The sequence below is a fragment of the Bufo gargarizans genome, chromosome 10 (genome assembly GCF_014858855.1).
Source record: "Bufo gargarizans isolate SCDJY-AF-19 chromosome 10, ASM1485885v1, whole genome shotgun sequence".
NCBI lineage: Eukaryota > Metazoa > Chordata > Amphibia > Anura > Bufonidae > Bufo > Bufo gargarizans.
Genome location: NC_058089.1, coordinates 6,846,732 through 6,873,061, shown reverse-complemented (window position 1 = coordinate 6,873,061; position 26,330 = coordinate 6,846,732). Strand labels below are relative to the sequence as shown.

The following is a 26,330-nucleotide window of genomic DNA, read 5'->3' as shown; positions in this document are numbered from 1 at the left end:
CTAATTTCTAAACAGGTAATTTTAACCCGGTGAAGGGGAACAGAGAGAAGATCCTGTGGGATAAGTAGATTGTGGACTATTTCCCAACCAGAGCTTCACCTTCAGAGATGTTAGACCTTCGGGCGATGTGATGGATGTCACACCAGGCACATACATCCATACAACGTGCAGAGCTTACCTCCGTTGTTTCTTCTGTATCTATGAAAGACAAAAAAGATATGTGAGATACAACACTGAATCCCGACATCACTGTGTGCGGACTTCATAGTAAATCAGTGTATCAGAGGAAGAAAGATTGTATCTGTGGATTCATGGATAAACTCGTTTCCTAGAACTTCTGAGATGATTTCATATCAATCTGAGATAGATAGATAGATAGGATATAGATGAAAAAAATAAAAAATCTGCAGCACTCTCATGAAATTAAAAGAAATGAAGAATTTATTCACCCATGTGGACGCGACGTTTCGACTCAAACACTAGAGCCTCTAGTGTTTGAGCCGAAACCATAGGCGTGCGCACGGGGTGTGCCGGGGGTGCCTGGGCACACCCTAATCATCACCTCCTCGCTGCACTGCCATCTGCCAACTCCTGATGCGATCCTTCACTAGTGGTCTGAAGCCTATGAGACAGTAGAGCGCTAGAATGGATTTGCTCTAGGGAGGTATGATGTCGGGAAAGAGGCGGAGTCTCGTCATACAGGGGGCGGGGCCTCAAGATATGCCGGATATTGGAGAGGAGCAGAAGCCATAGGTAAGTCTGTGGAGGAGAAGAGTGACTGTTATATGGACTTGGGGGGCTTTTTGCAGGGGCTGAAGGGAGGAGGAATAATCATTGTACACTGGAGACTGTTAGAGGGGTCTGAAGAGAGGGGGGTGAAGTGATATTATTTACATGGGACTGTATGCTGGAGAGGCTAAAGGCAGAGAGAGTGATGTATTTTACATGGGACTGTATGCTGGAGGGGCTAAAGGCAGAGAGAGTGATGTATTTTACATGGGACTGTATGCTGGAGGGGCTGAAGGCAGAGAGAGTGATGTATTTTACATGGGACTGTATGCTGGAGGGGCTGAAGGCAGGAGAGATGATATTATTTAATTTTGCTGGAAGGGCTGAAGGCCGGGGGAGATTAGTATTTTACATGGGACTGTATTTTGGAGGGGCTGAAGGCGGGGCGTGATGTATTTTACATGGGACTGTATGCTGAAGGAGCTCAAGGCAGGCAGCGAAGAGAGGAAGGGTGATATTATTTACATGGGACTGTATGCTGGAGGGGCTGAAGGCAAGGAGTGATGTATTTTACATGGGACTGTATGCTGGAGGGGCTGAAGAGCGCCATAATTATTACTATTTGGGTCCATTCACACGTCCGTAGTGTTTTGCGGATCCGCAATACACCCGGCCGGCACCCCCATAGAACAGCCTATTTTTGTCCACAGCTGCAGACAAGAATAGCACATGTTCTATTTTTTTTCCAGAGCCACGGACCGGAAGTTCGGCAGGCCGCTCCGGAAATGCGGATGCGAAGAGCACACTGTGTGCTTTCCGCATCCATTCCGTCCCCATAGAGAATGCATGGGCCCGCACCCATTCCACACAATTGCGGAATGGATGCAGACACATTTTGCGGACGTGTGAATGGAGCCTAATACAGAGGGGGCCATTATAATATTAAAGGGAATATGCAAATGACCGGATATGAGTCCTGTATCCGGAGATGAGTCAAGCGGAAAGGAGCCCAGCACCGCCCCGCGTCCTCCGAATCTCCTCCTTGCTGGCTGACGTCACAGAGCTGGAGCGCCGAAATCGCGTGATGCGCGAGCTAGCGCATGCGCAGTGTCGGCATCATGTTCATTCCCTGTACTGGCATCAGCACAGGGAACGAACTACGCTCCAGCTCTGTGACGTCAGCCAGCAAGGAGGAGATTCGGAGGACGCGGGGCGGTGCTGGGCTTCTTTCCGCTGGACTCATCTCCGGATACAGGACTCATATCCGGTCATTTGCATACGGATCAAAACAGTTTTTTTAACACAATAAAAGCGCAGAGAGCTCTGAGGACTGGGTATTGCGGATGTGCTAGTGGCCATCTAGCAGCCCATGTCCCCAGCTCACACTGCCGAAGCCTGCCCCCCGACTTCAGGTCACACTGTACGTGTTCTGAATTCTGGGGCCTCACACCCATCTACTACATTATCTGTACTCACAGAGTTACCACTGTGTTATCTGTGGTATTACATAGGACTGCAGGTGACATCTGCTACATTATCTGTACTCAGTTATCACTGTGTTATCTGTGGTGTTTCATAGGACTGTAGGTGACATGTACTGCATTATTTGTAAAAAGGGGCGTGTTCACAGGTTGGGCGGGGGGGGGGGGGGGGGGCAATACTCGGCTTGCCCCGGGTGCTGGCAACCCACGCTACGCCACTGGAACTCTGCCCTGTATGTTTCCTGCTGCTTGCTACCCCTCCTCAATTACACCTCTGTATAATGTACCCTGATACCCCTCAGTTATATGATACCGTATAACTGAGGGGTATCAGGGTAAATTACAGGGGGTAATATAACTGAAGGATCAGGGTAAATTATACAGGGGGTAAAACTAAGGGGTATTAGGGGTACATTATTATACAGGGGTAATATAACTGAGGAGGGCTATCTCAGGCGACATGATTAAGGGGTAATATAACTGATATAATATAAGTTATATTACCCCTGTATAATGTCCCTGATAGCCCTCCTCAGTTATATTACTCCTGTATAATTTACTCTGATAGCCCTTAGTTATATTACCCCTGTATAATAATATACCCTGATACCCCTTAGTGTATTTGTGTGTGTGTGTGTGTGTGTGTATACATACATACATACATACACACGTGCGCGCGGCATGTGTTTGTGCTTTAGGGTGCACACCCTAATGCAATAGGCTGCGCACGCCTATGGCCGAAACGTTGCGTCCACATGGGTGAATAAATTCTTCTATTTTTCTTTTCATCTATCTATCTATCTCAGATTGATATGAAATCATCTCAGAAGTTCTAGGAAATGTTGCTGATTTGTTTTGATTATTTGGACTATGGTCCTAGTTCTTTAGGCTTGCTCCTCGGCTAATTTTTGCATTCCCTTTTTTCCGGTGCTGCCATCTTTTCCATTTTTTATAGATAGATAGATAATAGATAGATGTCTCCCTCTATCTGTCTTTAGGGGCAGGCTCGGACTGGCCCCCAGGGGTACAGGGGAATCCCCCGGTGCAAGGTGGGCCCCTAGACTCCCATCCCCTGCACAAGTGGCACATAACACAGTAGACTTACTGCACTACATACATATATTCAATGTAAGGCATCGCAACCAGCAGATGTTCATATAAAATACTTGTTAAATTATTTATTATATTTGAATGTATCCGTACGGTGGGCCTCCAAAATAAATGTTACTGCTGGGCCCTAGGTACCCCAGTCCGACACTGTTTAGGGGAATATAAAATACTAGTGACTCCTCTTCCTATTATGACCAGTGAGGCTCGGTGCATTGTGTGTGGACCAGATATTTGTCAGTAATACCTACCCTCTGCACCACTACCTGTATCTTCAGTAGTCTGAAAGTAAAAAAATATTACAATCTCATATAATCTCATTATTAAAAAGAAACTACATAATAAACAATAGCTGAAAGGAGTTCCTCCATCTGGACCAACATATTCAGAAGGCCCCCCTTCCCCAGTTACCTTTATCAGCATCTGGGGCTCAGATGGAGTGAGAACTTACCGGTACCTCATTTTCAGAACCTATGGAAGACAAAACAGAAAAAGGCAAACAATACATTGCTAAAGACCTGGAAAAACTGAAAAGGGCCACAAATGCAAAAAGACCTCAGATTGTGTCAATCCATTGTTAGACAATTCAGGACTGTTGCTGCTCAGACTAAGAGTGGGCGTCCAGTTAACGAGGACCCGTCCCCACTCCCCTCTACTGACATGTCTGTTTTAATAACTACTTGCAGTCCCCGTGTAATACCTCTATTTTGTGTAATTCCTCTATTATTCCTACTAGAAGTTTATGAATAATTTGTCTGTAGTCTGCAATAAAAGTCCATCGGGGTTTTGCCAATTTAGCTGTAGTATGCCGGCGTAAGAAATGACACATTGGAGAGGGCCTTCATTGTGTTGTTTATTATGACCACCCGCATGGACAGCAGCTAGACGGGCCCGGAGTGACTCCATAAAGTCCCGGTAGGTTGTCACAGGTATCTGGAGTCATGCTGACCGCAGTGCATCTCACAGCTGCTGGAGGGGGCGTGAGGGAGGATCTATAGAGCAAACACGACCATCGAGGTGGTGCCACAGATGTCAAGTCTAGGGATTTAGGGACCAGGGTAGTACTTGGAAGTCTTGGTCATGCTTTCCCAACAAATGTCAGACATTTCTAGCCGTACAACATGTTACGTTGTCTTGCTGGAAGATCCCGTCCTCCCCAGGGGAGACAATCAGCATGTATGGGTGTACGTGATCTGCAAGGATGGATTCATGCCCAAATTGGTGGAGAGTGCCTCCACATGGATGAGTGGCCCAGAGAACACCATGAAAGCATTCCCCAGACCATAACGCTGCCACCACCAGCAATGGCTGCAGGGTGTTTGTTCTCTGATGTTTCTCGCCTGAGACGCTGTCACGGCAAGTGGGGATAAGGGGAACACCAAGTAAACAAACAGCAACAGGCAAACAGACTAGGCCCCAAAGCTAGGGAGGAGGGAATGGTAACCTCCTAGCAATCCCTGAGCCTCTCCCTGACTGCTGACAGTATGAGCAAGTCCTGATGGTGAATGAACTCATACACTGGAACCTAAGCCCTGCTGACACTGAAGCAAACCTTAACCTAGGGAGCGGGGAATGAGACAGCTGGTACCTTCCACCGTGAAGGGACCAGCGTCTCCCTGAGACCTTGAAGCAACACACGCACAAAGGGGAGAACAGGAGGACTTAGCTTGAGATGAGCGGGAAGTAGAGGATCCACAAACAACCAGTATAGAACTCCAGAAGGAAAATGTCAGCAGTAAGAGGCGGACTTAAATAGAGCCTCTTAAACAGCTAACGAGCAGAACCTGTGGAGATTTGGGATCCTGCCCACAACAACAAACAGAAGGGAAACACAGAAAGACCTGTCAGATAGACTCACGTGCTGTAAGTCTATCCGATCTTCTCAGATCTCTCTAAGGGCAGGCAGTGACAGACGCCAAGGTCCAAGCATAAAACATGACTCATCGGAGAAGACAACCCTTTGCCAATCACAAGAGGTCCAATTCTGATACTGCAGCAAACATTAAAGCCTTTTCTGCTGATGCAACTTCATTATTAGAGGTGCAGTGGCGGTCCGTCTGCTCCGGAGCCCCATACGCAGTAGGGTTTGCTGAACTATTGTTTAAGACACATGTCTGGTGCCTCCAAGTTCATTATGGCAGTGATCTGCTCCACTGTAGGGTGTTCTCCGTCCTCACGCAACTTTATAGCTGACGTTCACTTCTCACATCAAAGGCACGCGGCGCATTGGGCCGAGGGTGGCGGTATTTCTGCACAGTGGGAACTGTTCTCGTGTTGGCGTGACGAAAGTGTATGGTGGGTGGACAAATGTCCCCAATGTGAATAAGAGACTGCGCAGAAATACCGCCACCATTGGCCCGAAAGCCAACAGTCAGCCCGCCTCGTTAGGATATGCCCCCAATGTCTGATAGGTGGGGGTCCCCTATCCTTAGAGCAGAACCCATAAAGTAGGTACGTGCCTGGCCGCCCTCTATTCATTTCTATAGGGCTGCCAAAAATAGCTTGTCTATTTCCGTCAGCCTCGTAGAGGTGAATGGAGCGGTGGCTGCATTAGCGGGGTGCGCTTCCCATTCATTTTTAAGGGGACTTCCGAAAATAGCTGCTATTTTTGGTACTCTCATAGAAAGGAATGGAGGGCGGCCGCACATGCGTGGTGAACCCTCCTTCCCTTTGCAGGCTCCGTTCTAATGATAGGTGCTGGTCTCACAGGTGATAGACCCCCCCCACCTATCAAACACTGGAGGCATTTTCTAGCCATATGCCCCCAATGCATGAGATGACACAACCCCTTTAAATTATAAATAAAACATGTGAAAACCCACTTAAAGCAAACATGTAGGTGTCTTACGGCTGCCGCAGCCGCTACTACGCCCGAAGTCCAGCCATGTCTCCCGCCATCAGACTGGATGACATTGACTCCGGTGATTTATTCATCCCACTATGAAGAGTGAGGTTTATTTCTAGGAAGACACATAAGGCCCAAAATATTTTCACAGAATATTTACCATCGTCACCTATTTCAGTTTCCTTCTGAAAGATAAAAAAAAAATTTAGTAAAAATCTCATCATCAATATTTCCTCATACTGTATTTGTGTCGGTCAGGTAAGGGTACTTAAAGGGGTTTTATACTGACGACTCATACTCTGAATTAGGTCATTCGTTTCTGATCGGTGGCGGTCCGACACCCAGGACCCCCGCTGATCAGCTGTTTGGGAAGGCACCGGCGCTCCTGTAAGTGATACGGCCTTCTTGCAGCTCACCAAGCACAGCGCCATCCATTGTATAGTGGCTGTGCTTGGTATTGCAGCTCTTCTATGGCGCTGAGCAGATTTGTACCTATGACACTGGCTGACCTGTTACATGGGCGCTTGGCAGCTGAAGGCATCTGTGTTGGTCCCATGTTCATATGTGTCCGCATTGCTGAGAAAAATTATGTTTTAATATATGCAAATGAGCCTCTAGGAGCAACGAGGGCGTTGCCGTTACACCTAGAGGCTTTGTTCTCTTTTGTAACTGCTGCACCCTCTGCACTTTGATTGACAGGACCGGGCAGTGTAAATGTCATCACATCTGGCCCTGTCAATCAAAGTGCAGAGGGTGTGTCCATGTCACTGAAGGTGTAATGGCAACTCCCCCGTTGCTCCTAGAGGCTCATTTGCATATATTAAAACTTCATTTTTCTCAGTAATTCGGGCACATAGGAACATGGGACCAACACAGATGTCTTCAGCTGCCAAGAGCACATGTAACAGGTCAGCCAGTGTCATAGGCACAAAACTGCTGACAGATGCCCTTTAATCCCTGCCTGGGAGTGTCTGCTTTCACCAGTCTCTATTTTCAGGCCAGGACCTACAGAATTTGCCAGGACTGTCTCAGGAATTGTTGGCTACTATCTATTTCCAGCACGCATTGCATCTGCCAGAAAGACTTTGAGATGCAAGCCGAGGTAGGTGGTGCCAATAAGGTGCCAATCGGTGGGCGTATTCAGCCTGGGCGCGGATCGTACTTACCGCGTGAGTGTTCTCTGCTGAAAGACAAAAATCAGAAAAAATCTTATATGTAACAAATAAACCAAAGGAAACGCTTCTATAAAACAATACGGATTCCTCGGCACGCAGGTCGGGAAGAAAACGACACCATTTTCAATTTGATTGCTGAAATTCCTCCCAAATAAAAACTCAAGCATTTAAATACTCTTTATTAAATCCTAAAAAATGTTTGCCGCATGGAGGAAATGGAATAAAATAACAAATGAACCCTCATACTTTCCTGTTCCACTCTCTGCTGCTCCTGTGGTCCCTGACGGTCCTTATTTACCCATGTGACTTCTACAGCCAATCAGTGGCCTGAGAGGGCTGCATGCTGTGCCCCACCGAGGACAGTGATTGGCTGCAGCATTCACATGAGTAGTAGTAAGTAAAAAATAGACCAATGGGGGCTGCAGGAGAGGTGGTGGTGGAGCAGCAAGGTTGTAACAAGGATTTTGGTGCTTTTTTTTGTCATTTCCACCCTTTAGCCTTAAATTTGAATGGTCTTGGCAGAAGAAGCATGTGCAGCATGGGCGGACTAGCAATGAACCCTACAGGGAGGATTCCAGGTGAGCCGATGCCCAGGGGGCTTCCTATGACCTTCTCCTGAACCAGGTACATAAAGATCTGATGCTCCTAGAAAAGGGAGATACCTATGTACTGTATTTTTCGCCCTATAAGACGCACCGGCCCATAAGACAAACCTAGGTTTTAGAGGAGGACAATAAGAAAAAAATATTTTTCATTAGATCTCAGATCAGGCCAGCAATCAGACCCCCAATGTTAATCAGACCTCATCTGACAGCCCCAATCAGACCCCCAATGTTAATAAGACCCCAGTAAGACCTCAGATCAGCGCGTCAAAGAGCACCCTCACACTGTGCGCAGCTGACAGCCGAGGACCAGGAAGCGGTGAATACAGAGCCTTCACCGCTTCCCAGTCCTCCGGTACTAATGAGTGCTTCCATATTTGGGGGGAAAAATGCGTCTTATGGGGCGAAAAATACGGTATCAAGTCAGTGGTCATAGGTGCCCTCCTGAATCCCATTGTATTGCTGTCCTCAGAAGCTGTCATGGCAGTCAGGGCTGAATGGAGAAGACGAGGAATGAGAATCTACATCAGAGGAGAAACCACTAGATACAGGATGTAGGTAGAGCTGTATGGCACTGTCAACCACAGTGGGGCAGGCTCTGGGCAGTATCTTGCTCCAGCCTACTTGTGCTGGGCCCCTTCTACAACATGGGGCCACTTTAGGTTCCTTTTTTCAGGCACACTTTAACTTCCCAGTCATCCCCCTTGCTATGCAGTGGCTGGGTTTGGGGTGGCCCCAATGCCACACTGGATCCTCTGGAGACCGCAAAAGGTGTCACCACGTGTTGCTGCTCTACAGAGGTGATGGTAAGGCGTGGTGCACCTCTATGTGAAATCCAGAGGGTAAAAAACAGTGTGCTTCTTTAATGGAGGAACTACAGTGCAAAACATTACAGGCAGTGCACTGAACCAACCGCCCCAGTCTTTCCTCGGTTAGCAGAAGGTTCGGTGCTAAAGGAAAGACCAGAGCTAGCTGTCCCTCTCTTTTTTAGAAGGCTGGTGACCCAGGGTCTGTAGTTCAGTTGCCCGGCTGGTTCCCTGGTCAAATTGCTGATGGCCCAGGGTCTGTGGTTCAGCTGTCCGGCTCGTTCCCTGGCCCAGGGTCTGTGGTTCAGTAGCTCAGTTGGCTCCCTGGTCAAAGGGCTGGTGTCAGGGTAGGCAGGGTATCCCCTGTCTTATTATCTTCTTATGTCCACTTGTACAGTCAGAGTCTCTCCTGCTAATCACTGATCCTATCTGCAGACAACTAGGTGATCTGACTGCTCTATGTTTAGATAGTTTCTAACTGATTTAGAACCTTCAGGTTGGGAGGGTGAAGCTGGAGAAGCACAGCCTAACAGAAACAATGTTGCAGTTCAAGGCTCAATACAAGTCAAGGGGAATGACTAAGCAGTTTCAGTTGTAAACACCAGTGTAATAGCACACCAGCTGTGGCAATCTGGCAGGCTCTTCCGGCTAGGAGAAGTTTGACGGATTGCTCTGCATTCCGCGTGCATTTTCTTCTGGCCAATTCTTGCCATATTTGGCCTTCTGGGACAACCTGCCGGATCTTTGCCTCTAGTGTGCAACTAGCCGAACAGAGCTTAACCAGGTGGTCAAAATTTCACTGTGTTTGGCTTTTCCCTTCAAAACTCAGTTCTACATAGTTCCTTATGACAGCAGTGGAAAATTACTGCACAGGCTGGAAATTCCAAAAGTCTCTTAGTATCAACTCGCTGCCCATTAACCCTTTCCACAATTCAGTGCAATAACAGTGCAAATGTTATATCATATAACATAATATATAAAATGCAGTTCAACAGTATAAAACAGAATAACTGCAAACAACTGCATAAATTACAGTGCAGGTTAACCCTTCAAAGTGCAATAAAGTAGTGAGCTGATGGCTTTGTGTAATAGCAATAGGGGCAAATGTCTACAAACATCTAGATGTCTAACTACCCTTTTTCAGGGCACTACAACTACAACCACAGGCTGTAGATTACTTTTTTTTACAGTATCAGACCCTCATAGAAACCTGGAAGGATATTATGTACTTCCAATGATAAATCCCTGTTCACATGTATTGCTGGCAGAAAGAGGATTCTATCAAAGTGAAGCCTCAGAATCTGCTCCTAAATCCTCAGAATCTGGAACATGGCCTTGACATAAATAGTACAACTATTCTAATCTGCCTCGGACACTGCCATCTTGTGGTTAGAATGCTAACTGTAGAAATAGTGTTACATAGAATATTTATATTTTTGGATGAAGATATATATAGAGATGAGCAAATTTCGATTCGGCTGATTCGTTGAATAAAAAATAAAAAATTTGCTTCGTGACGAATTACTTCATCAAGAAGCGCATTTTTTTGTAAGAAGTGGATGCAATGACAAAGAGCTGCGATAGCGCCGCCCCCCCCCCCCCCCCCGTCATTGTACCCCCTCAGAGGCAGCCTTTATACAGCGTCTGAGTGTAAAAACAGTTAACATATGACATTTTTTTTTATCAAACTTACTGCGTCCATTTGTTTGCGACGGGCCTGGTGCGCCATGTTACTTAAAGTGAAATCTAGATTACTTAATCACGCCAGCCGCACGGAATTTCGGCCGAGATCTTCAATGAAGATGGCGGCTGGCGGCCCATTGCGAGCAAATGGAGGAGGTAAGAATAAATTTTTTTGTTTTTTATACTATTTCAGGTTAAATCGATTCGCTGACACGAAGCACGAGGAAATTCGGCTTCGAGGCGAATTGAATTTATCCTGAAATTCGGAACGAATTCTACTTCGTGGGATTCGATTCGCTCATCTTTAGATATATAGTATATATAGTAGATATATTCTTGTACATAGTAGGCAGTATTATAGTAGTTACATTCTTGTACATAGGAGCAGTATTATAGTAGTTATATTCTTGTACATAGGAGCAGTATTATAGTAGTTATATTCTTGTACATAGGAGCAGTATTATAGTAGTTATATTCTTGTATATAGGAGCAGTATTATAGTAGTTACATTCTTGTACATAGGAGCAGTATTATAGTAGTTATATTCTTGTACATAGGGAGCAGTATTATAGTAGTTATAATCTTGTACATAGGAGCAGTATTATAGTAGTTATATTCCTGTACATAGGAGCAGTATTATAGTAGTTATATTCTTGTATATAGGGGGCAGTATTATAGTAGTTATATTCCTGTACATAGAGGCAGTATTATAGTAGTTATATTCTTGTACATAGGAGCAGTATTATAGTAGTTATATTCTTGTACATAGGAGGCAGTATTATAGTAGTTATATTCCTGTACATAGGGAGCAGTAGTTATAGTAGTTATATTCCTGTACATAGGAGCAGTATTATAGTAGTTATAGTCCTGTACATAGGAGGCAGTATTATAGTAGTTATATTAGTGTACATAGGAGCAGTATTATAGTAGTTATATTCCTGCACATAGGAGGCAGTATTATAGTAGTTATATTCTTGTACATATGGAGGCAAGTATTATAGTAGTTATATATTGTACATAGGAGGCAGTATTATAGTAGTTATATTCTTGTACATAGGATCAGTATTATAGTAGTTATATTCCTGTACATAGGATCAGTAATTATAGTAGATATATCCTTGTACATAGGAGCAGTATTATAGTAGTTATATTCCTGTACATAGGAGCAGTATTATAGTAGTTATATTCTTGTACTAGGAGGCAGTATTATAGTAGTTATATTCTTGTACATAGGAGTCAGTATTATAGTAGTTATACTTCTTGGACATAGGATTCAGTATTATATAGTAGTTATATTCCTGTACATAAGAGGCAGTATTATATGTAAGTTATATTCCTTGTACATAGGACGGCAGTAGTATAAGTAGTTATAGTCCTGTACAGAGGAGGCAGTATTATAGTAGTTATATTCTTGTACAGAGGAGCAGTAATTATAGTAGTTATATTAATTGTAGCATAGGAGCAGTATTATAGGTAGTTATATTCCTGTACATAGGAGCAGTATTATAGAAGTTATATTCCTGTACATAGGAGCAGTATTATAGTAGTTATATCCTGTACATAGGAGCAGTATTATAGTAGTTATATTCTTGTACATAGGAGGCAGTATTATAGTAGTTATATTCTTGTACATAGGAGCAGTATTATAGTAAGTATATTCCTGTACATAGGAGCAGTATTATAGTAGTTATATTCCTGTACATAGGAGCAGTATTATAGTAGTTATATTCCTGTACATAGGAGCAGTATTATAGTAGTTATTTCCTGTACATAGGAGCAGTATTATAGTAGTTATATTCTGTACATAGGAGCAGTATATAGTAGTTATATTCTTGTACATAGGAGCAGTATTATAGTAGTTATATTCTTGTACATAGGAGGCAGTATTATAGTAGTTATATTCTTGTACATAGGAGCAGTATTATAGTAGTTATATTCCTGTACATAGGAGCAGTATTATAGTAGTTATATTCTGTACATAGGAGGCAGTATTATAGTAGTTATATTCCTGTACATAGGAGCAGTATTATAGTAGTTATATTCCTTGTACATAGGAGCAGTATTATAGTAGTTATATTCTTGTACATAGGAGCAGTATTATAGTAGTTATATTCCTTGTACATAGGAGGCAGTATTATAGTAGTTATATTCCTGTACATAGGAGCAGTATTATAGTAGTTATATTCCTGTACATAGGAGCAGTATTATAGTAGTTATATTCCTTGTACATAGGAGCAGTATTATAGTAGTTATATTCTGTACATAGGAGCAGTATTATAGTAGTTATATTCCTGTACATAGGAGCAGTATTATAGTAGTTATATTCCTGTACATAGGAGCAGTATTATAGTAGTTATATTCCTTGGACATAGGAGCAGTATTATAGTAGTTGATATTCCTGTACATAGGAGCAGTATTATAGTAGTTATATTCCTGTACATAGGAGCAGTATTATAGTAGTTATATTCTGTACATAGAGCAGTATATTATGATAGTAGATTATATTCTTGTACATAGGAGCAGTATTATAGTAGTTATATCTTGTACATAGGAGGCAGTATTATAGTAGTTATATTCTTGTATATAGGAGCAGTATTATAGTAGTTATATTCTTGTACAATAGGAGCAGTATTATAGTAGTTATATTCTTGTACATAGGAGCATTATTATAGTAGTTATATTCCTGTACATAGGAGCAGTATTATAGAGATTATATTCCTGTACATAGGAGCAGTATTATGTAGTTATATTCCTGTACATATGAGCAGTATTATAGTAGTTATATTCCTGTACATAGAGCAGTATTATAGAAGTTATATTCCTGTACATAGGAGCAGTATTATAGTAGTTATATCTCTGTACATAGGAGCAGTATTATAGTAGTTATATTCTTGTACATAGAGGCAGTAATTATAGTAGTTATATTTCCTGTACATAGGAGGCAGTATTATAGTAGTTATATTCTTGTACTATAGGAGCAGTATTATAGTAGTTATATTCTTGTACATAGGAGCAGTATAGCAGTTATATTCCTTGTACATAGGAGCGTATTATAGAGTTATATCTTGTACATAGGAGCAGTATTATAGTAGTTATATTTCCTGTACATAGGAGCAGTATTATAGTAAGTTATATTCCTGTACATAGGAGCAGTATTATAGTAGTTATATTCCTGTACATAGGAGCAGTATTATATAGTAGTTATATTCCTGTACATAGGAGCAGTATTATAGTAAGTTATATTCCTGTACATAGGAGCAGTATTATAGTAGTTATATTCCTGTACATAGGAGCAGTATTATAGTAGTTATATTCCTTGTAATAGGAGGCAGTATTATAGTAGTTATATTCTTGTACATAGGAGCAGTATTATAGTAGTTATATTCCTGTACATAGGAGGCAGTATTATAGTAGTATATTCTTGTACATAGGAGCAGTATTATAGTAGTTATATTTTGTACATGGAGCAGTATTATAGTAGTATTCCTGTACATAGGAGCAGTATTATAGTAGTTATATTCCTGTACATAGGAGCAGTATTATAGAAGTTATATTCCTGTACATAGGAGCAGTATTATAGTAGTTATATTCCTGTACATAGGGGCAGTGTTATAGTAGTTATATTCCTGTACATAGGAGCAGTATTATAGTAGTTATATTCTTGTACATAGGAGGCAGTATTATAGTAGTTATATTATTGTACATAGGAGCAGTATTATAGTAGTTATATTCCTGCACATAGGAGGCAGTATTATAGTAGTTATATTCTTGTATATAGGAGCAGTATTATAGTAGTTATATTCCTGTACATAGGAGCAGTATTATAGTAGTTATATTCTTGTACATAGGATCAGTATTATAGTAGTTATATTCCTGTACATAGGAGCAGTATTATAGTAGTTATATTCCTGTAAATAGGAGAAGTATTATAGTTGTTATATTCTTGTAGATAGGAGCAGTATTATAGTAGATATATTTTTGTACATAGGAGCAGTATTATAGTAGATATATTTTTGTACATAGCAGCAGTATTATAGTAGTTATAGGTTTGGTCCGCGACTGATCAAATTTTTTTGCGGATTATGTCAATAGGGCAGGATCCATAAGTCTGTTCCGCGGCCCGCCCAAAAAAACTAGAACATGTCCTATCCTTGTCCAATTTGCGGACAGGGATAGGACATTTCTGCAGGAGAAAAAAAAAAAAAGGGGGAAGGCACTCGAATGGTATCCGTGTTTTGCAGATCTACAATTTGCGGACCACAAATACGGATACGGTCGTGTGCATGAGCCTTTAAAGGATAACTGTCACATTTAGACCCTAATTTCAATTTATATATATGTAGTTACTAATAACATGATATTCCAGAATCAGTTACTATTAGACTGACTTACCCCATATTTAATAAGATTCAGCCCTTAGCAACCAGTCTGCATAAAATGGAAATTTCACTATTCAGTTAAGATGGCCGCCACTGCCCTCCTCCTGAGGCTAATCCCGCCTGCCCTCACTAGCCAGTAACAATAGCCCCCCAAAAGTGTCAGTAACCAGAGCCCTCCCCCTAAAGGGTTAATCTCCTGCAGCACAAAGGGGTCCTCTTACCACATGTTGCTTTCATTTATACACTGAGCAGACGGCAGATTTCCCTTCCCTGCTCTGCGCTGCTCCAACTCTGCCTTCTCCTAGTCTGCTGAGTGAGGGAGCGTCTGCCAAGCGCAGGGACAGGGAGAAGTGCACACAGCCCAGGCACTGTTATCAGCTGCTGGGGAGGACCTGGCTGTAATCCTTTACCTACAGTCCCTGGCTGTCAGTAATGTGAGCCTGCACGCTGCCTGCTCCGTCTATCTGTGGACCCTGCCTAGCAACCCTATTTTAAGCACAGGTAAAAGTAGGCAGTACAGGGAACAAAAATGTGGAATTAAGGGGTAATTGAATACACAGTGAAAAGTTCAAATAGGGCCACCAAGGTGATAATAATCACTACAATCCAATACTCAAAAATAATAATAATATGACAGTTATACTTTAATCTCAGTTGACTCTTAACCAAGTCACAGAAGCAGAGATCTGAAGCCCAGTCCTGAGCAGAATTGCTGGCTGTGGATTCAGCTTCTTGCCTGGGAGAGAGCGCAGTGATTTATATTGATCTATTGCCCTCTCCTGGGAGAACAGGAAAATGCGCTGGATACAATGCATGGCCGCTGGGGATAGTCCCCTATAAAGCATTATATAAAGGACTTGTATTTTTATTGTGGAAAATTCTATAGACAGAGGGAGGAGAGCAATCAAAAAACTATGCAGGATACCTGTTGTCTCATTTTCCGGAGCAGTTACTGCTCCGCTTGAGGCCTGAAAGAAAAAAAAAAGTCTTAAAATAGAAAACTGTTGGTTAGAGTAAGAGATGAGCAAATTTTTCCCAAAATTCGATACGGCCGGTTCGCAGAATTAAAAATTTTTTTTTGCTTCAAACCGAATTTATTTGCGGCAAATCTCGCTAAAAAAACGTCTATTGCCTGGCTGCAGAGCCTGTATAGTGGTGTAGAACACTGTGCCTTGCAGTAACACGCATAGGGAGTCTGCTGTGGTAGTGAAATAATACTGTGAGTCAGTATGACATGCAGATGACAGGCGTCGCTCTTAGAATCACTGAACACTTCACTTATTTGGGCAGTCACGGGGCCAAAACTGACCAAATAACTCAAGTATGAACTCAGCCTTACAGGTCGATGTTAGCGCCAAGAAGAAGCGCACTCCTTTTACACCCTCGTCAGCTGATTCCACATAGATGTCTACAGAACCTGTTCTATTAAACGCTTATACAAGTCGGATCCTCTGATCCTTCAGAACAATAACCCCCCAAAAAACGGATCCTGTCTGTGGAGCATGCGCCTTCACTCGGTCAGCATTCGGTCAGTTAATCCATCAGTATTGCTAATGCCAAAAAAAACAGGAGTGGATCTAAAACAGAGATGACAGGTGAATGGAATATTTGCATGTCTTCTGTGTTTTGTACCCACTCCTGCTTTTGGCTACCAAATCACAAGCCAGTTCTGATGGCACCATACAGGCCCTACAGCTGCTACACAGACAGGATCTGTTGTGCGTCTCATTTTCCCTTCCTCCTGACAGATCAGAAGAAGGGTCAAATAAATGATGATGTCAGCCAGGCCGAAAGGCAAAATAGTGGCCCAGTCATGAAGTGGGGAGGGTGGGAGCATGAGAAGTCCACAGAGTGAACCTATGACATAGTGGTGAGGTGGAAGCAGCATGAGGAGACCACAGAGGGCCCAATGAGAGTCTGGAGGTGGCAGCAGCACAGTCAGGAGACCACAGAGTGGCAAAATGACACTGTGGAGGTGGCAGCAGCAGCATCAGGAGACCACAGAGTGGCAAGGTGACATAGTGTGGAGGTGACATCAGCAACAGGAGACCACAGAGTGGCAAGGTGACATAGTGTGGAGGTGACATCAGCAACAGGAGACCACAGAGTGACTCTGTGACAGAGTGGAGAGGTGGTTGGCAATACAAGTACCAGCTAAAGATGGTGGGTGAAAGAAGGATCATTTGGAATCAGATATGTGGTATCAGGTGGGTGGAGGCATCAGAATAGTAGCTGAGGCAGGTAGCCAGATGGAACCGGTCTCTTTTGTCAAAGTGTTGGTGTGGCACCATGGATGATATAGTCTGATGCATCAGGCATTGGTGGGTGGAAATCCTGGCTGATCCACACCTGATTCATCTTAACAAAGGTCAGTCTCTCCACATTTTAGGTGGACAGGCGAGTTCTTCTTGGGGGTAACTATGGCCCCTGCCGCACTAAACATTCGCTCTGATGCCACACTACTGGCCCGGGCAGGACAGCTTTTCCAGCGCAAACTCTGCTAGTTGCGGCCACAAATCCAGTTTGGTTGCCCAGTAGTCCAGCGGATCTGGGCCCTCCGGTCAGACCTGTGAGAGGACGGACTATGGCGCAGATAGTCAGTGGCCAACTCACTACATAGGATGTCTCTATACTAATTAAATTTGTCCTCCCTCTTAGCGAGGGTTCAACAAGGTGGAGAGCCAGAAGTCATCCCTCCTGCTCCTCCTCTCCTGTCACCTGTGTATAAAAACCACCCATTTAGCTACACATTGCTTGTGCTCCAATGTCCTCCTCCTCCAGTTCAGCCCCCACAGGGTTCATGTGGCCGTGAGATCTAGGCACCACGTCTCCAGTCCCCTAATCAGCCAGATTAACAGAATCTGTTCCAGGACATGAAGCAGTGGAATGACGTTGTTCATACCTTAGTCCTGGCGACTGACAAATAATGTGGCCTCCTCAAAGGACCTGAGCAAACGGCAGGTGTCACTCATGAACTGCCACTGGCTGACATCGAAGTTACACAGGGGAGTACTCCTGTCCGCTTGGATCATCAAGAAATCATTTATGGCCTTTTTCTGTTCGTATAGTCGGTCCAACATATGGAGGGTCGGAATTTTAATGGGTGGAAACGTTGCATATCAGCCTATGTTGGGGGATGCCGTTCTGCCGCTGCAGCTCAAGGAGGGTGTGCTTTTCGGTGTACAAGTGGCTGAAGTGCATGCAAAGTTTCATGGCCATTTTTAGTATGTCTTGCAGATGGGTAGAAGACTTCAGAAACCGCTTGACAACCAGATTGAACACGTGTGCGATGCGGAGCGCATGGCTCAGCCTACCTTTACGCAGCGCCGGCACCATGTTCTTCCTGTTGTCGTCACCATGGTTCCAATTTTTAGTTGTCACGGAGAAAGCCTGAGATTCGATTTCTTGATGAAGGACACGGAGCAGTTTTCTCCCCTGTGTGACTCCGTTCACCCAGGCAAACGAGGTGCAGAACAGCGTGACACATCGCCATGCCCTGCACATGTGGTATGCTGGAGGGGCACTGTGAATTGTCCCTGCAGTGGAGGCTGAGGACAGAATGGAGGATGAGGAGGCAGAGGCGGACACTGTCGCAGGACCAACAGCGTGAGTACTTGAAGGTGGAAGCGGCATCACCTGGCCAAGTTGCTGGTGTGGCTGTGCAGGAACCACATTTACCCAGTGGGCAGTAAAGGACATGTATTGTCCCTGACTGTAGTTACAGCTCCACACGTCGGCGCTGCCGTGCACTTTGCCAGACACCGACAGGCTCAAGGACATGGCCCACCTTCTGTTCTACATGTGTGTGCAGGACTGGTACTGCCTTTTTGGCAAAGAACTGATGGCTTGGGACTCTCCACCTCGACTCGGCACAAGCCATCAGTTCTCTGAAAAGTGCAGAGTCCTCCAGTTAGAAAGGGAGAGACTGCAGCACCAGCAACTTGGCCAGGAGCACATTCAGCTTCTGCACCGTTGCATGAGTGCACTGCATACTGCTGTCCCTTGGCAATCGCTTCGGTGATCGATTGCTGATGGAATGACTGACGAGGAGCAGGAGGAGGAGCAGGAGCTTTAGGACCAGCAGATGATGGGAAGGACAGACATCTCCCTTCGGCTGAGGTGGTGGAACCTTGACTGCCTGAAACCGTGTGCAGGACCACCACATCGGAGCCACGGTTCTCCCAGGCCACTTTATGTCAACCCTGCATATGTTGACGCAGTTCCGTGGTGCCAGCATTGGCACCCTGGCCACTCTTTACCTTCTGCCCACAGATTCTACATATGGCCATGTTCACCTCCTCCGGCGGCTTAACAAAAAACTGCCACACCGCCGAGTAGGTGATTTTACCCCCAACACTATGCACTGACTGACTGCTACCGACCGTGAACCCATGCACCACTACTTTCCGGGCAGGTAGGCTCCTGCGAAGCGGGTGGTCTACCCCGGGCATGTTTGGCTACCAACCTCCCACTGCTGCCACCCTGCTGACTCCGCCGCCCCTAATTCACCCGGCTCCCAAGTGTGATCAGCTACATCTTCATCATTGAGTACTGTCTGCCAGTGGCGTGCCTAGGGTGTTTGGCACTAGTGATGAGTGGCAGGGGTCATATTCGAATTCGCAATATTTCGTGAATATTTTGTAGAATATTCGTTGAATATTCGCGAATTCGAATATTGGTTATATTTTTACCCCAAAAATCAGCAAGGTAAGGATCGCCTAATATGCGAATATTACACGATCAATACAAGTGTGGGTTAAAAACAAATATATAGCACTATAGAATTTAGTGCTATATATTTGTTTTTTAGAATATTCATCTTTTTTTCCATCTGAAGTCATGGATCCTCCCTGCTTAAAGGGACTCTGTCACCAGTTTCTAACCCCCACTTTTATAACTATGGTTCTCTCTATTGTCCCCTTCTCATTACAAAGCTGCTGTTAGAAGTAAAATCCGCCGTGTAGTTTTCATATAAATCACTTTTATCTAACCTGTCAATCTTCAGTATAAGGTGCCCAGGGCGTTTCTGTTGTTCTGAATGTGCCGGTTTTCGCCGCCGCCGTTGGTGCCCAGCTCCTCCCATGTTCTTTTCTGCGCCACCTCGATGTTATGCAATCCTCCTCCGGCTCTCGTCAGTGCCCCCTCCTCCTTTGCAAAGATCTCGCGCGTGCGCACAGGCCTGTGCCTGATGCGCCCGTGCGGACGTTTAGTTTCTGCCTCGTGGAGCGTACTGCGCATGCGCGCGATCCGGCCATTCATTCGCGCGATCGCGCGCGAATGCGCGCGCACGTGCGCGAACGCGCGCGAATGTGCGCTCGCTTAGTTCAGCCTCCTCATAAGACGAGCAGTGCCGCCAGCCACTCAGCTTCCGAATGAATGAATGGCCGGATCGCGCGCATGCGCAGTACGCTCCACGAGGCAGAAACTAAACGTCCGCACGGGCGCATCAGGCACAGGCCTGTGCGCACGCGCGAGATCTTTGCAAAGGAGGAGGGGGCACTGACGAGAGCCGGAGGAGGATTGCATAACATCGAGGTGGCGCAGAAAAGAACATGGGAGGAGCTGGGCACCAACGGCGGCGGCGAAAACCGGCACATTCAGAACAACAGAAACGCCCTGGGCACCTTATACTGAAGATTGACAGGTTAGATAAAAGTGATTTATATGAAAACTACACGGCGGATTTTACTTCTAACAGCAGCTTTCTAATGAGAAGGGGACAATAGAGAGAACCATAGTTATAAAAGTGGGGGTTAGAAACTGGTGACAGAGTCCCTTTAAGTAACTTAAGCAGGGAGGAATCATGACTTCAGATGGAAAAAAAAGATGAATATTCTAAATAATGAATATATTCGATATAGTGCTATATATTCGTAATATTCTAAAACAAGAATATATAGCAATATAGCGAATATTCAAAAAAAAAAACGAATATAGAGCAATTTAGCTAATATCCTGCTATAATCTTTTTTCAGATGAGAAAAAAATTACAACTATTAGACAAAGAATATTATAGCATTATATTTTCTAAATTGTGCTATATTCGTTTTTTTTCCCGAATATTCGCTATATTGCTATATATTCTTGTTTTACAATATTACGAATATTAAAAAAACAAATATATTCGATATGGTGCTATATATTAGTTTTTTTAAAATATTCATAATTTTTCCCATCTGAAGTCATGATTCCTCCCTGCTTAAGTTGCTTGTGGGCCAATGACTCATTGGCCCACAAGCAAGAAACACGGAGGAATCATCGCATTACGAAAATTCGCAAACAACACTACTCCTAACGTAACAGATATTGCAGCCTTCTCATTGGCCCACAAGCAAGAAGCAGGAAGGAATCATGTGTACTGATTTTAAAAAAAAATCTCGAATATTCGACATTACGAATATATATCACTATATTGTAAATATTCGCGAATTCTCAAAGTGCCGATATTCGTGATAAAAAACTCGCAATTCGAATATTCGTGATCAAAACTATTTGGCACCCGGAGCGGGTCTTTTCTCTGGCACCCCCCACCAATACTTTTTTAAAAAAGTACCCCCTTACAGTAGTGTTGCCCTCATTGTACAACCTTCACAGTAGTTTTGTCCAGATATGTGTCCTCTCACGGTAGTTATGCCTTCACTGTACAACTTTCACAGTAGTTATGCCCACTGCTTTGAAGTACTTATCCCTTCATTGTGCCCCCATAACAGTTGTAATGCCCTCTCTGTGCCCCCTTTCACAGTTGTAATGCCCTCTCTGTGCCCCTTCACAGTAGTTATGCCCTCACTGTGCCCCCATAACATTAATAATGCTCTCTGTGCCCCTTCATAGTAATAATGCCCACTCAGTGCTTCATAACAGTTATGCCCACCCACTTTACAATAGTAATGCTCTCTGTACCCCCTTCACAGTAGTAATGCCATCTGTGCCCCTTCATAGTAGTAATGCCCATTGTGCACCTTCATAGTAGTAATGCCCATTGTGCCCCTTCATAGTAATAATGGCCACTGTGCCTCCTTCACAGTAGTAATGCCATCTGTGCCCCTTCATAGTAGTAATGCCCATTGTGCACCTTCACAGTAGTAATGCCTATTGTGCCCCCCTAATACTAGTAATTTGCAGTAGTATTGCCCTCTGTGCCCCTTTTGTAGTAGTATTGCCCTCTGTGCCCCCTTTGTAGTAGTAATGCCCTCTGTGCCCCCGTTGTAGTAGTAATAATGCCCTCTGTGCCCCCTTTGTAGTAATAATGCCCTCTGTACCCCGTTGTAGTAGTAATAATGCCCTCTGTGCCACCTTTGTAATAATAATGACCTCTGTGCCCCCTTTGTAGTAATAATACCCTCTGTGCCCCCTTTGCAGTAGTAATAATGCCCTCTCTGCCCCCTTTGCAGTAGTAATAATGCCCTCTGTGCCCCCTTTGTAGTAATAATGCCTCTGTGCCCCCTTTGCAGTAGTAATAATGACCTCTGTGCCCCCTTTGTAGTAATTTTGGTAGAAATGCCCTCTGTGCCCCCTCTGTTAAATAAAAAAAAAAAACACAGTAACTACTCACCTTGTCCCGTTCCTGAAGCTCACAGTCCTCTCTCCCCTGCAGATACAGATTGCTCTGCAGCACTGTGTGAGGGCGGAGCTTATGCAGATTACCGGGCTGCAGGCTCCGCCCACACAGGACGGCAGAGTGATCTGTGTCTGCAGGCTGAATGGTGGAGCGGGAGAAGTCTTCCTGCTTCACCATTCAGTGCTGGAGAGACGGAGCGCAGGGAGCTGAGTGACAGGACCACAGCTCCCTGCGCTCCAGCAATGAACGCTTCCATCTATATTGATCTATATTGATTTCCCCAGATATTTCTGTATTAATTTTGGGGTGTCTTGATGAAGTCATAGGCTCTGCTTGTAATACAGGTTGGCCAAACCTGCTGAAGCTAACTGACTCTCTAAAATATATGGGGCTTCCAGAATCTCCCTAAGTGGTAAATTTTGGGGCAGAAAAGGATTAGGCAAATGGATTTTATTAGGCCGCGATCTATTTGCTCTTGATGAGATGAGCTACCACCAGAAAAAAGTCTGACAGCGGCTTTCTCTCCATTCAGACTCCATGTATAGAGGGTCGGGAGAGAAAGCAATCGGCTAAATTGCTAAACATTCGTCATTCCATTCCATGCAGCTCCATGCTCTGTGGTGGTCACAGGAGGTCCTGTATGCTACACAGTAGACTGCCTTCCTATGCTACACATCAAGGGTTCAGACATCAGGTAGAAGATGGAGCTTCTCTTTGTACCTCGCTCACATGTTCTTCTTCTGGAGGTTTTGTATCGGGAGAAGCTTTATCAACTGGCAGAAGAAGACAATCAAGTTTAGAATGGGAAATCCTTGATAGACTAATGATCCAGCAATTAAAGTATTGTAGGACTTACCGGATATTTTGACCTAGTGTTGGATTAAAAAAAACAAGAGATTACATAAGATACTTGGAGAAGAAATTGACAACATTGATAGTATCTGAGTCTGGGGTCTACATTTATTCTGGAGTCTCTTTATTTATGTATCTAGTTTGGATCTCTGTATTCATTTTGGGTTGTGTTGATGAAGTCATATGTTCTACTTGTGATACAAACACATTAGGTTGACAAAACCTGCTGAGATTGACTCTGTAAAGTATATGGGACCATCCGAATCTCCCCTAATGGTAGAAGTTGGGGCAGATCAGGATCGAGCAGATAGATTTTTATATGCCTGATCTATTTGCTCTTGATAAGAGAAGTCTGGTAGCGGCTTTCTCTCCATTCAGAATTCACGTGTATGGAGGGTCAGGAGAGAAAGCTATGGGCCGTATTTCTGAAGAGCCATCATTCCATGCAGCTCCAGGTTCTGTGGTGTCACAGGAAGGTCTGTCTGCTACCCAGTAGACTGCCTTCCTATGCTACACACAACATACAAGAAAGCAGGGAAATGTCACAGACATAAGTGGTGTGTTTCATCCTCAAGACGGAGAACATCAAGTAGAAAATGGAGCTTCTCTTTTTACCTCGCTCACTTGTTGTTCCTCTGGAGGTTTTGTAACAGGAGGAGCAGGAGGAACTGGCAGAAGAAGACAATCAAGTTTAGAGTGGGAAATCCTTAATAGACTATTGATCCAGCAATGAAAGTATTGTAGGACTTACCGGATATTTTGACCTAGCGTTGGATTGAGAAAACAAGAAGTTACTAAAGAAACTTGGGAGAAGAAACTGAACACTTGTTCTTACATCCAAGTCACTAACGACATTGATAGAATCTGAAGAATGAAATCCATCGAAAAACAAAGTACAGGTTACAAAATCGCAACAAGTTATCAGCTTTGGACAGTGACTTCTGATAATTTGGGGAGGGGATCGATCCATTGATTTTGTGCTGATTTTCAATGTCAGCCACTGTCTACAAGAGCTGTGCTAAGGTGGTAGTGATGTCTCCGAGGATCTCCTAATGCCCTCCCGCATTATTCATGTTAAGGCCCCATTAACACGATAGTTTATTTGTTCTGCATCCGATCTGCATTTTTTGTGGATTGGATGCGGACCGAGTCATTTACTAATGGGTTTACAAAAAATGCGGACAGCACACCACGTTCTCTCCGCATCCGTATGTCCGTACCGCAGTTCCGCAAATAAGATGTCCTATTCTTGTCTATTTTGCGTACAAGAAGAATCATTGTTATAATGGTACAGCAAAAAAATATGGATGCAACATGGACGTCATACAGACGTTATTCGTATTTTTTGCAGATCCGCATTTTGCGGACCACAAAACACATATGCTTATTTATTCCCCTCTTCCTGACAGGCACATTTTTAGTTTTTTTTACTTACTTTTACTTATTTTTCCATTCAGTTATGTGATTTATTTTTGGTCCTTTTGGTGTTATATGGAGCTTTTTTTTTATCCAGCAATAGTTTGTATACAATGCAAAGTCCTAGAGTTCAGCATTGGCCCTCAGATTACTCCGGCTAAAATATCTGCTATAGAGATCTATGGATAATAGCTGTGCTCTGACAACCGTGGCTGTAGTTTCCACTTTTTTGGGGTGCATAGGGTGTCTTAACTTGTTTACCACTAGGGTCTGGAATGCTTTTAGCTGGGTTACCTTGATGTCTCTTTCACTCACTGTAGCCATGCAAATCCTCCTCCTCTAGTTACATAGTTACATAGTTGATACGGTTGAAAAAAGACATAAGTCCATCAGGTTCAAGGAAGGGATAAGCGGGGACACGAATCCCAGAAGGAAGTGAGACTCTGATTTCTACAAGTTTTCATAAGCATTAATGTTTTTTACTTTTAAGAATTCATCTAAAACCTTTTCAAAACTGTCCCCTGTTCCTGTTGTGACCACGTCCTGAGGACGTCTATTCCACAGATTCACAGTTCTTACAGTAAAGAAGCTTTGATGCTTCTGGAGACTGAACTTTTTCTTCTCCAGTCGGAGGCAGCGCCCCCTTTTTGGGCATTTTACATGGAACTGTTTTTCGCCATATTTTTTGTATGGCCCATTTATATACTTGTACAGGTTAATCATGTCCCCCCCTTAGACGTCTCTTCTCAAGACTAAATAAATTTAATTATTTTAATCTTTCTTCATAACTCAGACCCTCCATGCCCCTTATCAGTTTAGTCGCTCTCCTCTGTAAGTTTTTCCAGCTCCAGGGTGTCCTTTCTATGGACTGGTGCCCAGAACTGAACTGCATATTCCAGATGAGGCCGCACCAACGCTTTGTAAAGTGGTAATATTACATCCCCGCCCTGCGAGTCCATGCGTCGTTTAATGCATGACAATATCCTGGTGGCCTTATAAGCAGCTGATTGACATTGTGCTGTTATTTAATCTACCATCTACAAGGACACCCAAATCCTTCTCTATAAGTGACTCTCCAGTGTTACATCCTCTAGGTCTAGGACATATGAAGCACAGAGATTATTACTACCAAGATGCAGAACTTCACATTTATCCACATTAAACCTCATTTGACAAGTTGATGCCCAATCACTCAGTGTCGCAGTCAGCTTGTAGTTTATGGACATCCTCCATAGACCATACAGTTCTACACAGCTTAGTGTCATCTGCAAAAATAGAAACGGTGCTAATAATCCCGTCCTCAATATCATTAATAAATAAATAAAATAATAAAGGGCCCAGCACTGAACCTTGGGGTCACCACTTATAACCCGGGACCATTCAGAATAGGAAACATTGACCCCAACTCTCTGGACACGGTCCTTCAGCCAGTTTTCAATCCAATTACAAACTATACTTTCCAAGCCAATAGACTAAGGTCTTTACCTATTAAACGTCTATGAGGGACAGCATCAAAAGCCTTTGCAAAATCCAGAAACACTACATCCACAGCCGCCCCTCTGTCCAGGCTACTACTTACCTCACTACATCCACAGCCGCCCCTCTGTCCAGGCTACTACTTACCTCCTCATAAAAACAAATCAGGTTAGTCTGAGAACTACTGTCCTTGGTAAACCCATGCTGGTTATCACTTATAA

The 26,330-nt window shown here is 43.9% G+C and overlaps 1 protein-coding gene across 3 annotated transcripts in view; it reads right to left on the bottom strand.

Moving 5' to 3' along the window:
• The window catches only part of LOC122921036 (flocculation protein FLO11-like), a 68,045-nt gene that overhangs the window by 28,906 nt on the left and 12,809 nt on the right, over positions 1-26,330 (bottom strand). For all 3 annotated transcript variants that reach the window (XM_044270914.1, XM_044270916.1, XM_044270915.1), the window contains exons 6-15: positions 23,969-23,981; positions 23,833-23,885; positions 23,222-23,234; positions 23,086-23,138; positions 15,733-15,775; positions 7,329-7,345; positions 6,323-6,347; positions 3,769-3,788; positions 3,569-3,599; positions 179-198 (exon numbers count right to left, since the gene is read on the bottom strand). In XM_044270914.1, the coding sequence (XP_044126849.1) occupies positions 179-198; positions 3,569-3,599; positions 3,769-3,788; positions 6,323-6,347; positions 7,329-7,345; positions 15,733-15,775; positions 23,086-23,138; positions 23,222-23,234; positions 23,833-23,885; positions 23,969-23,981 (288 nt within the window). The remainder of the gene's footprint in view (positions 1-178; positions 199-3,568; positions 3,600-3,768; positions 3,789-6,322; positions 6,348-7,328; positions 7,346-15,732; positions 15,776-23,085; positions 23,139-23,221; positions 23,235-23,832; positions 23,886-23,968; positions 23,982-26,330) is intronic.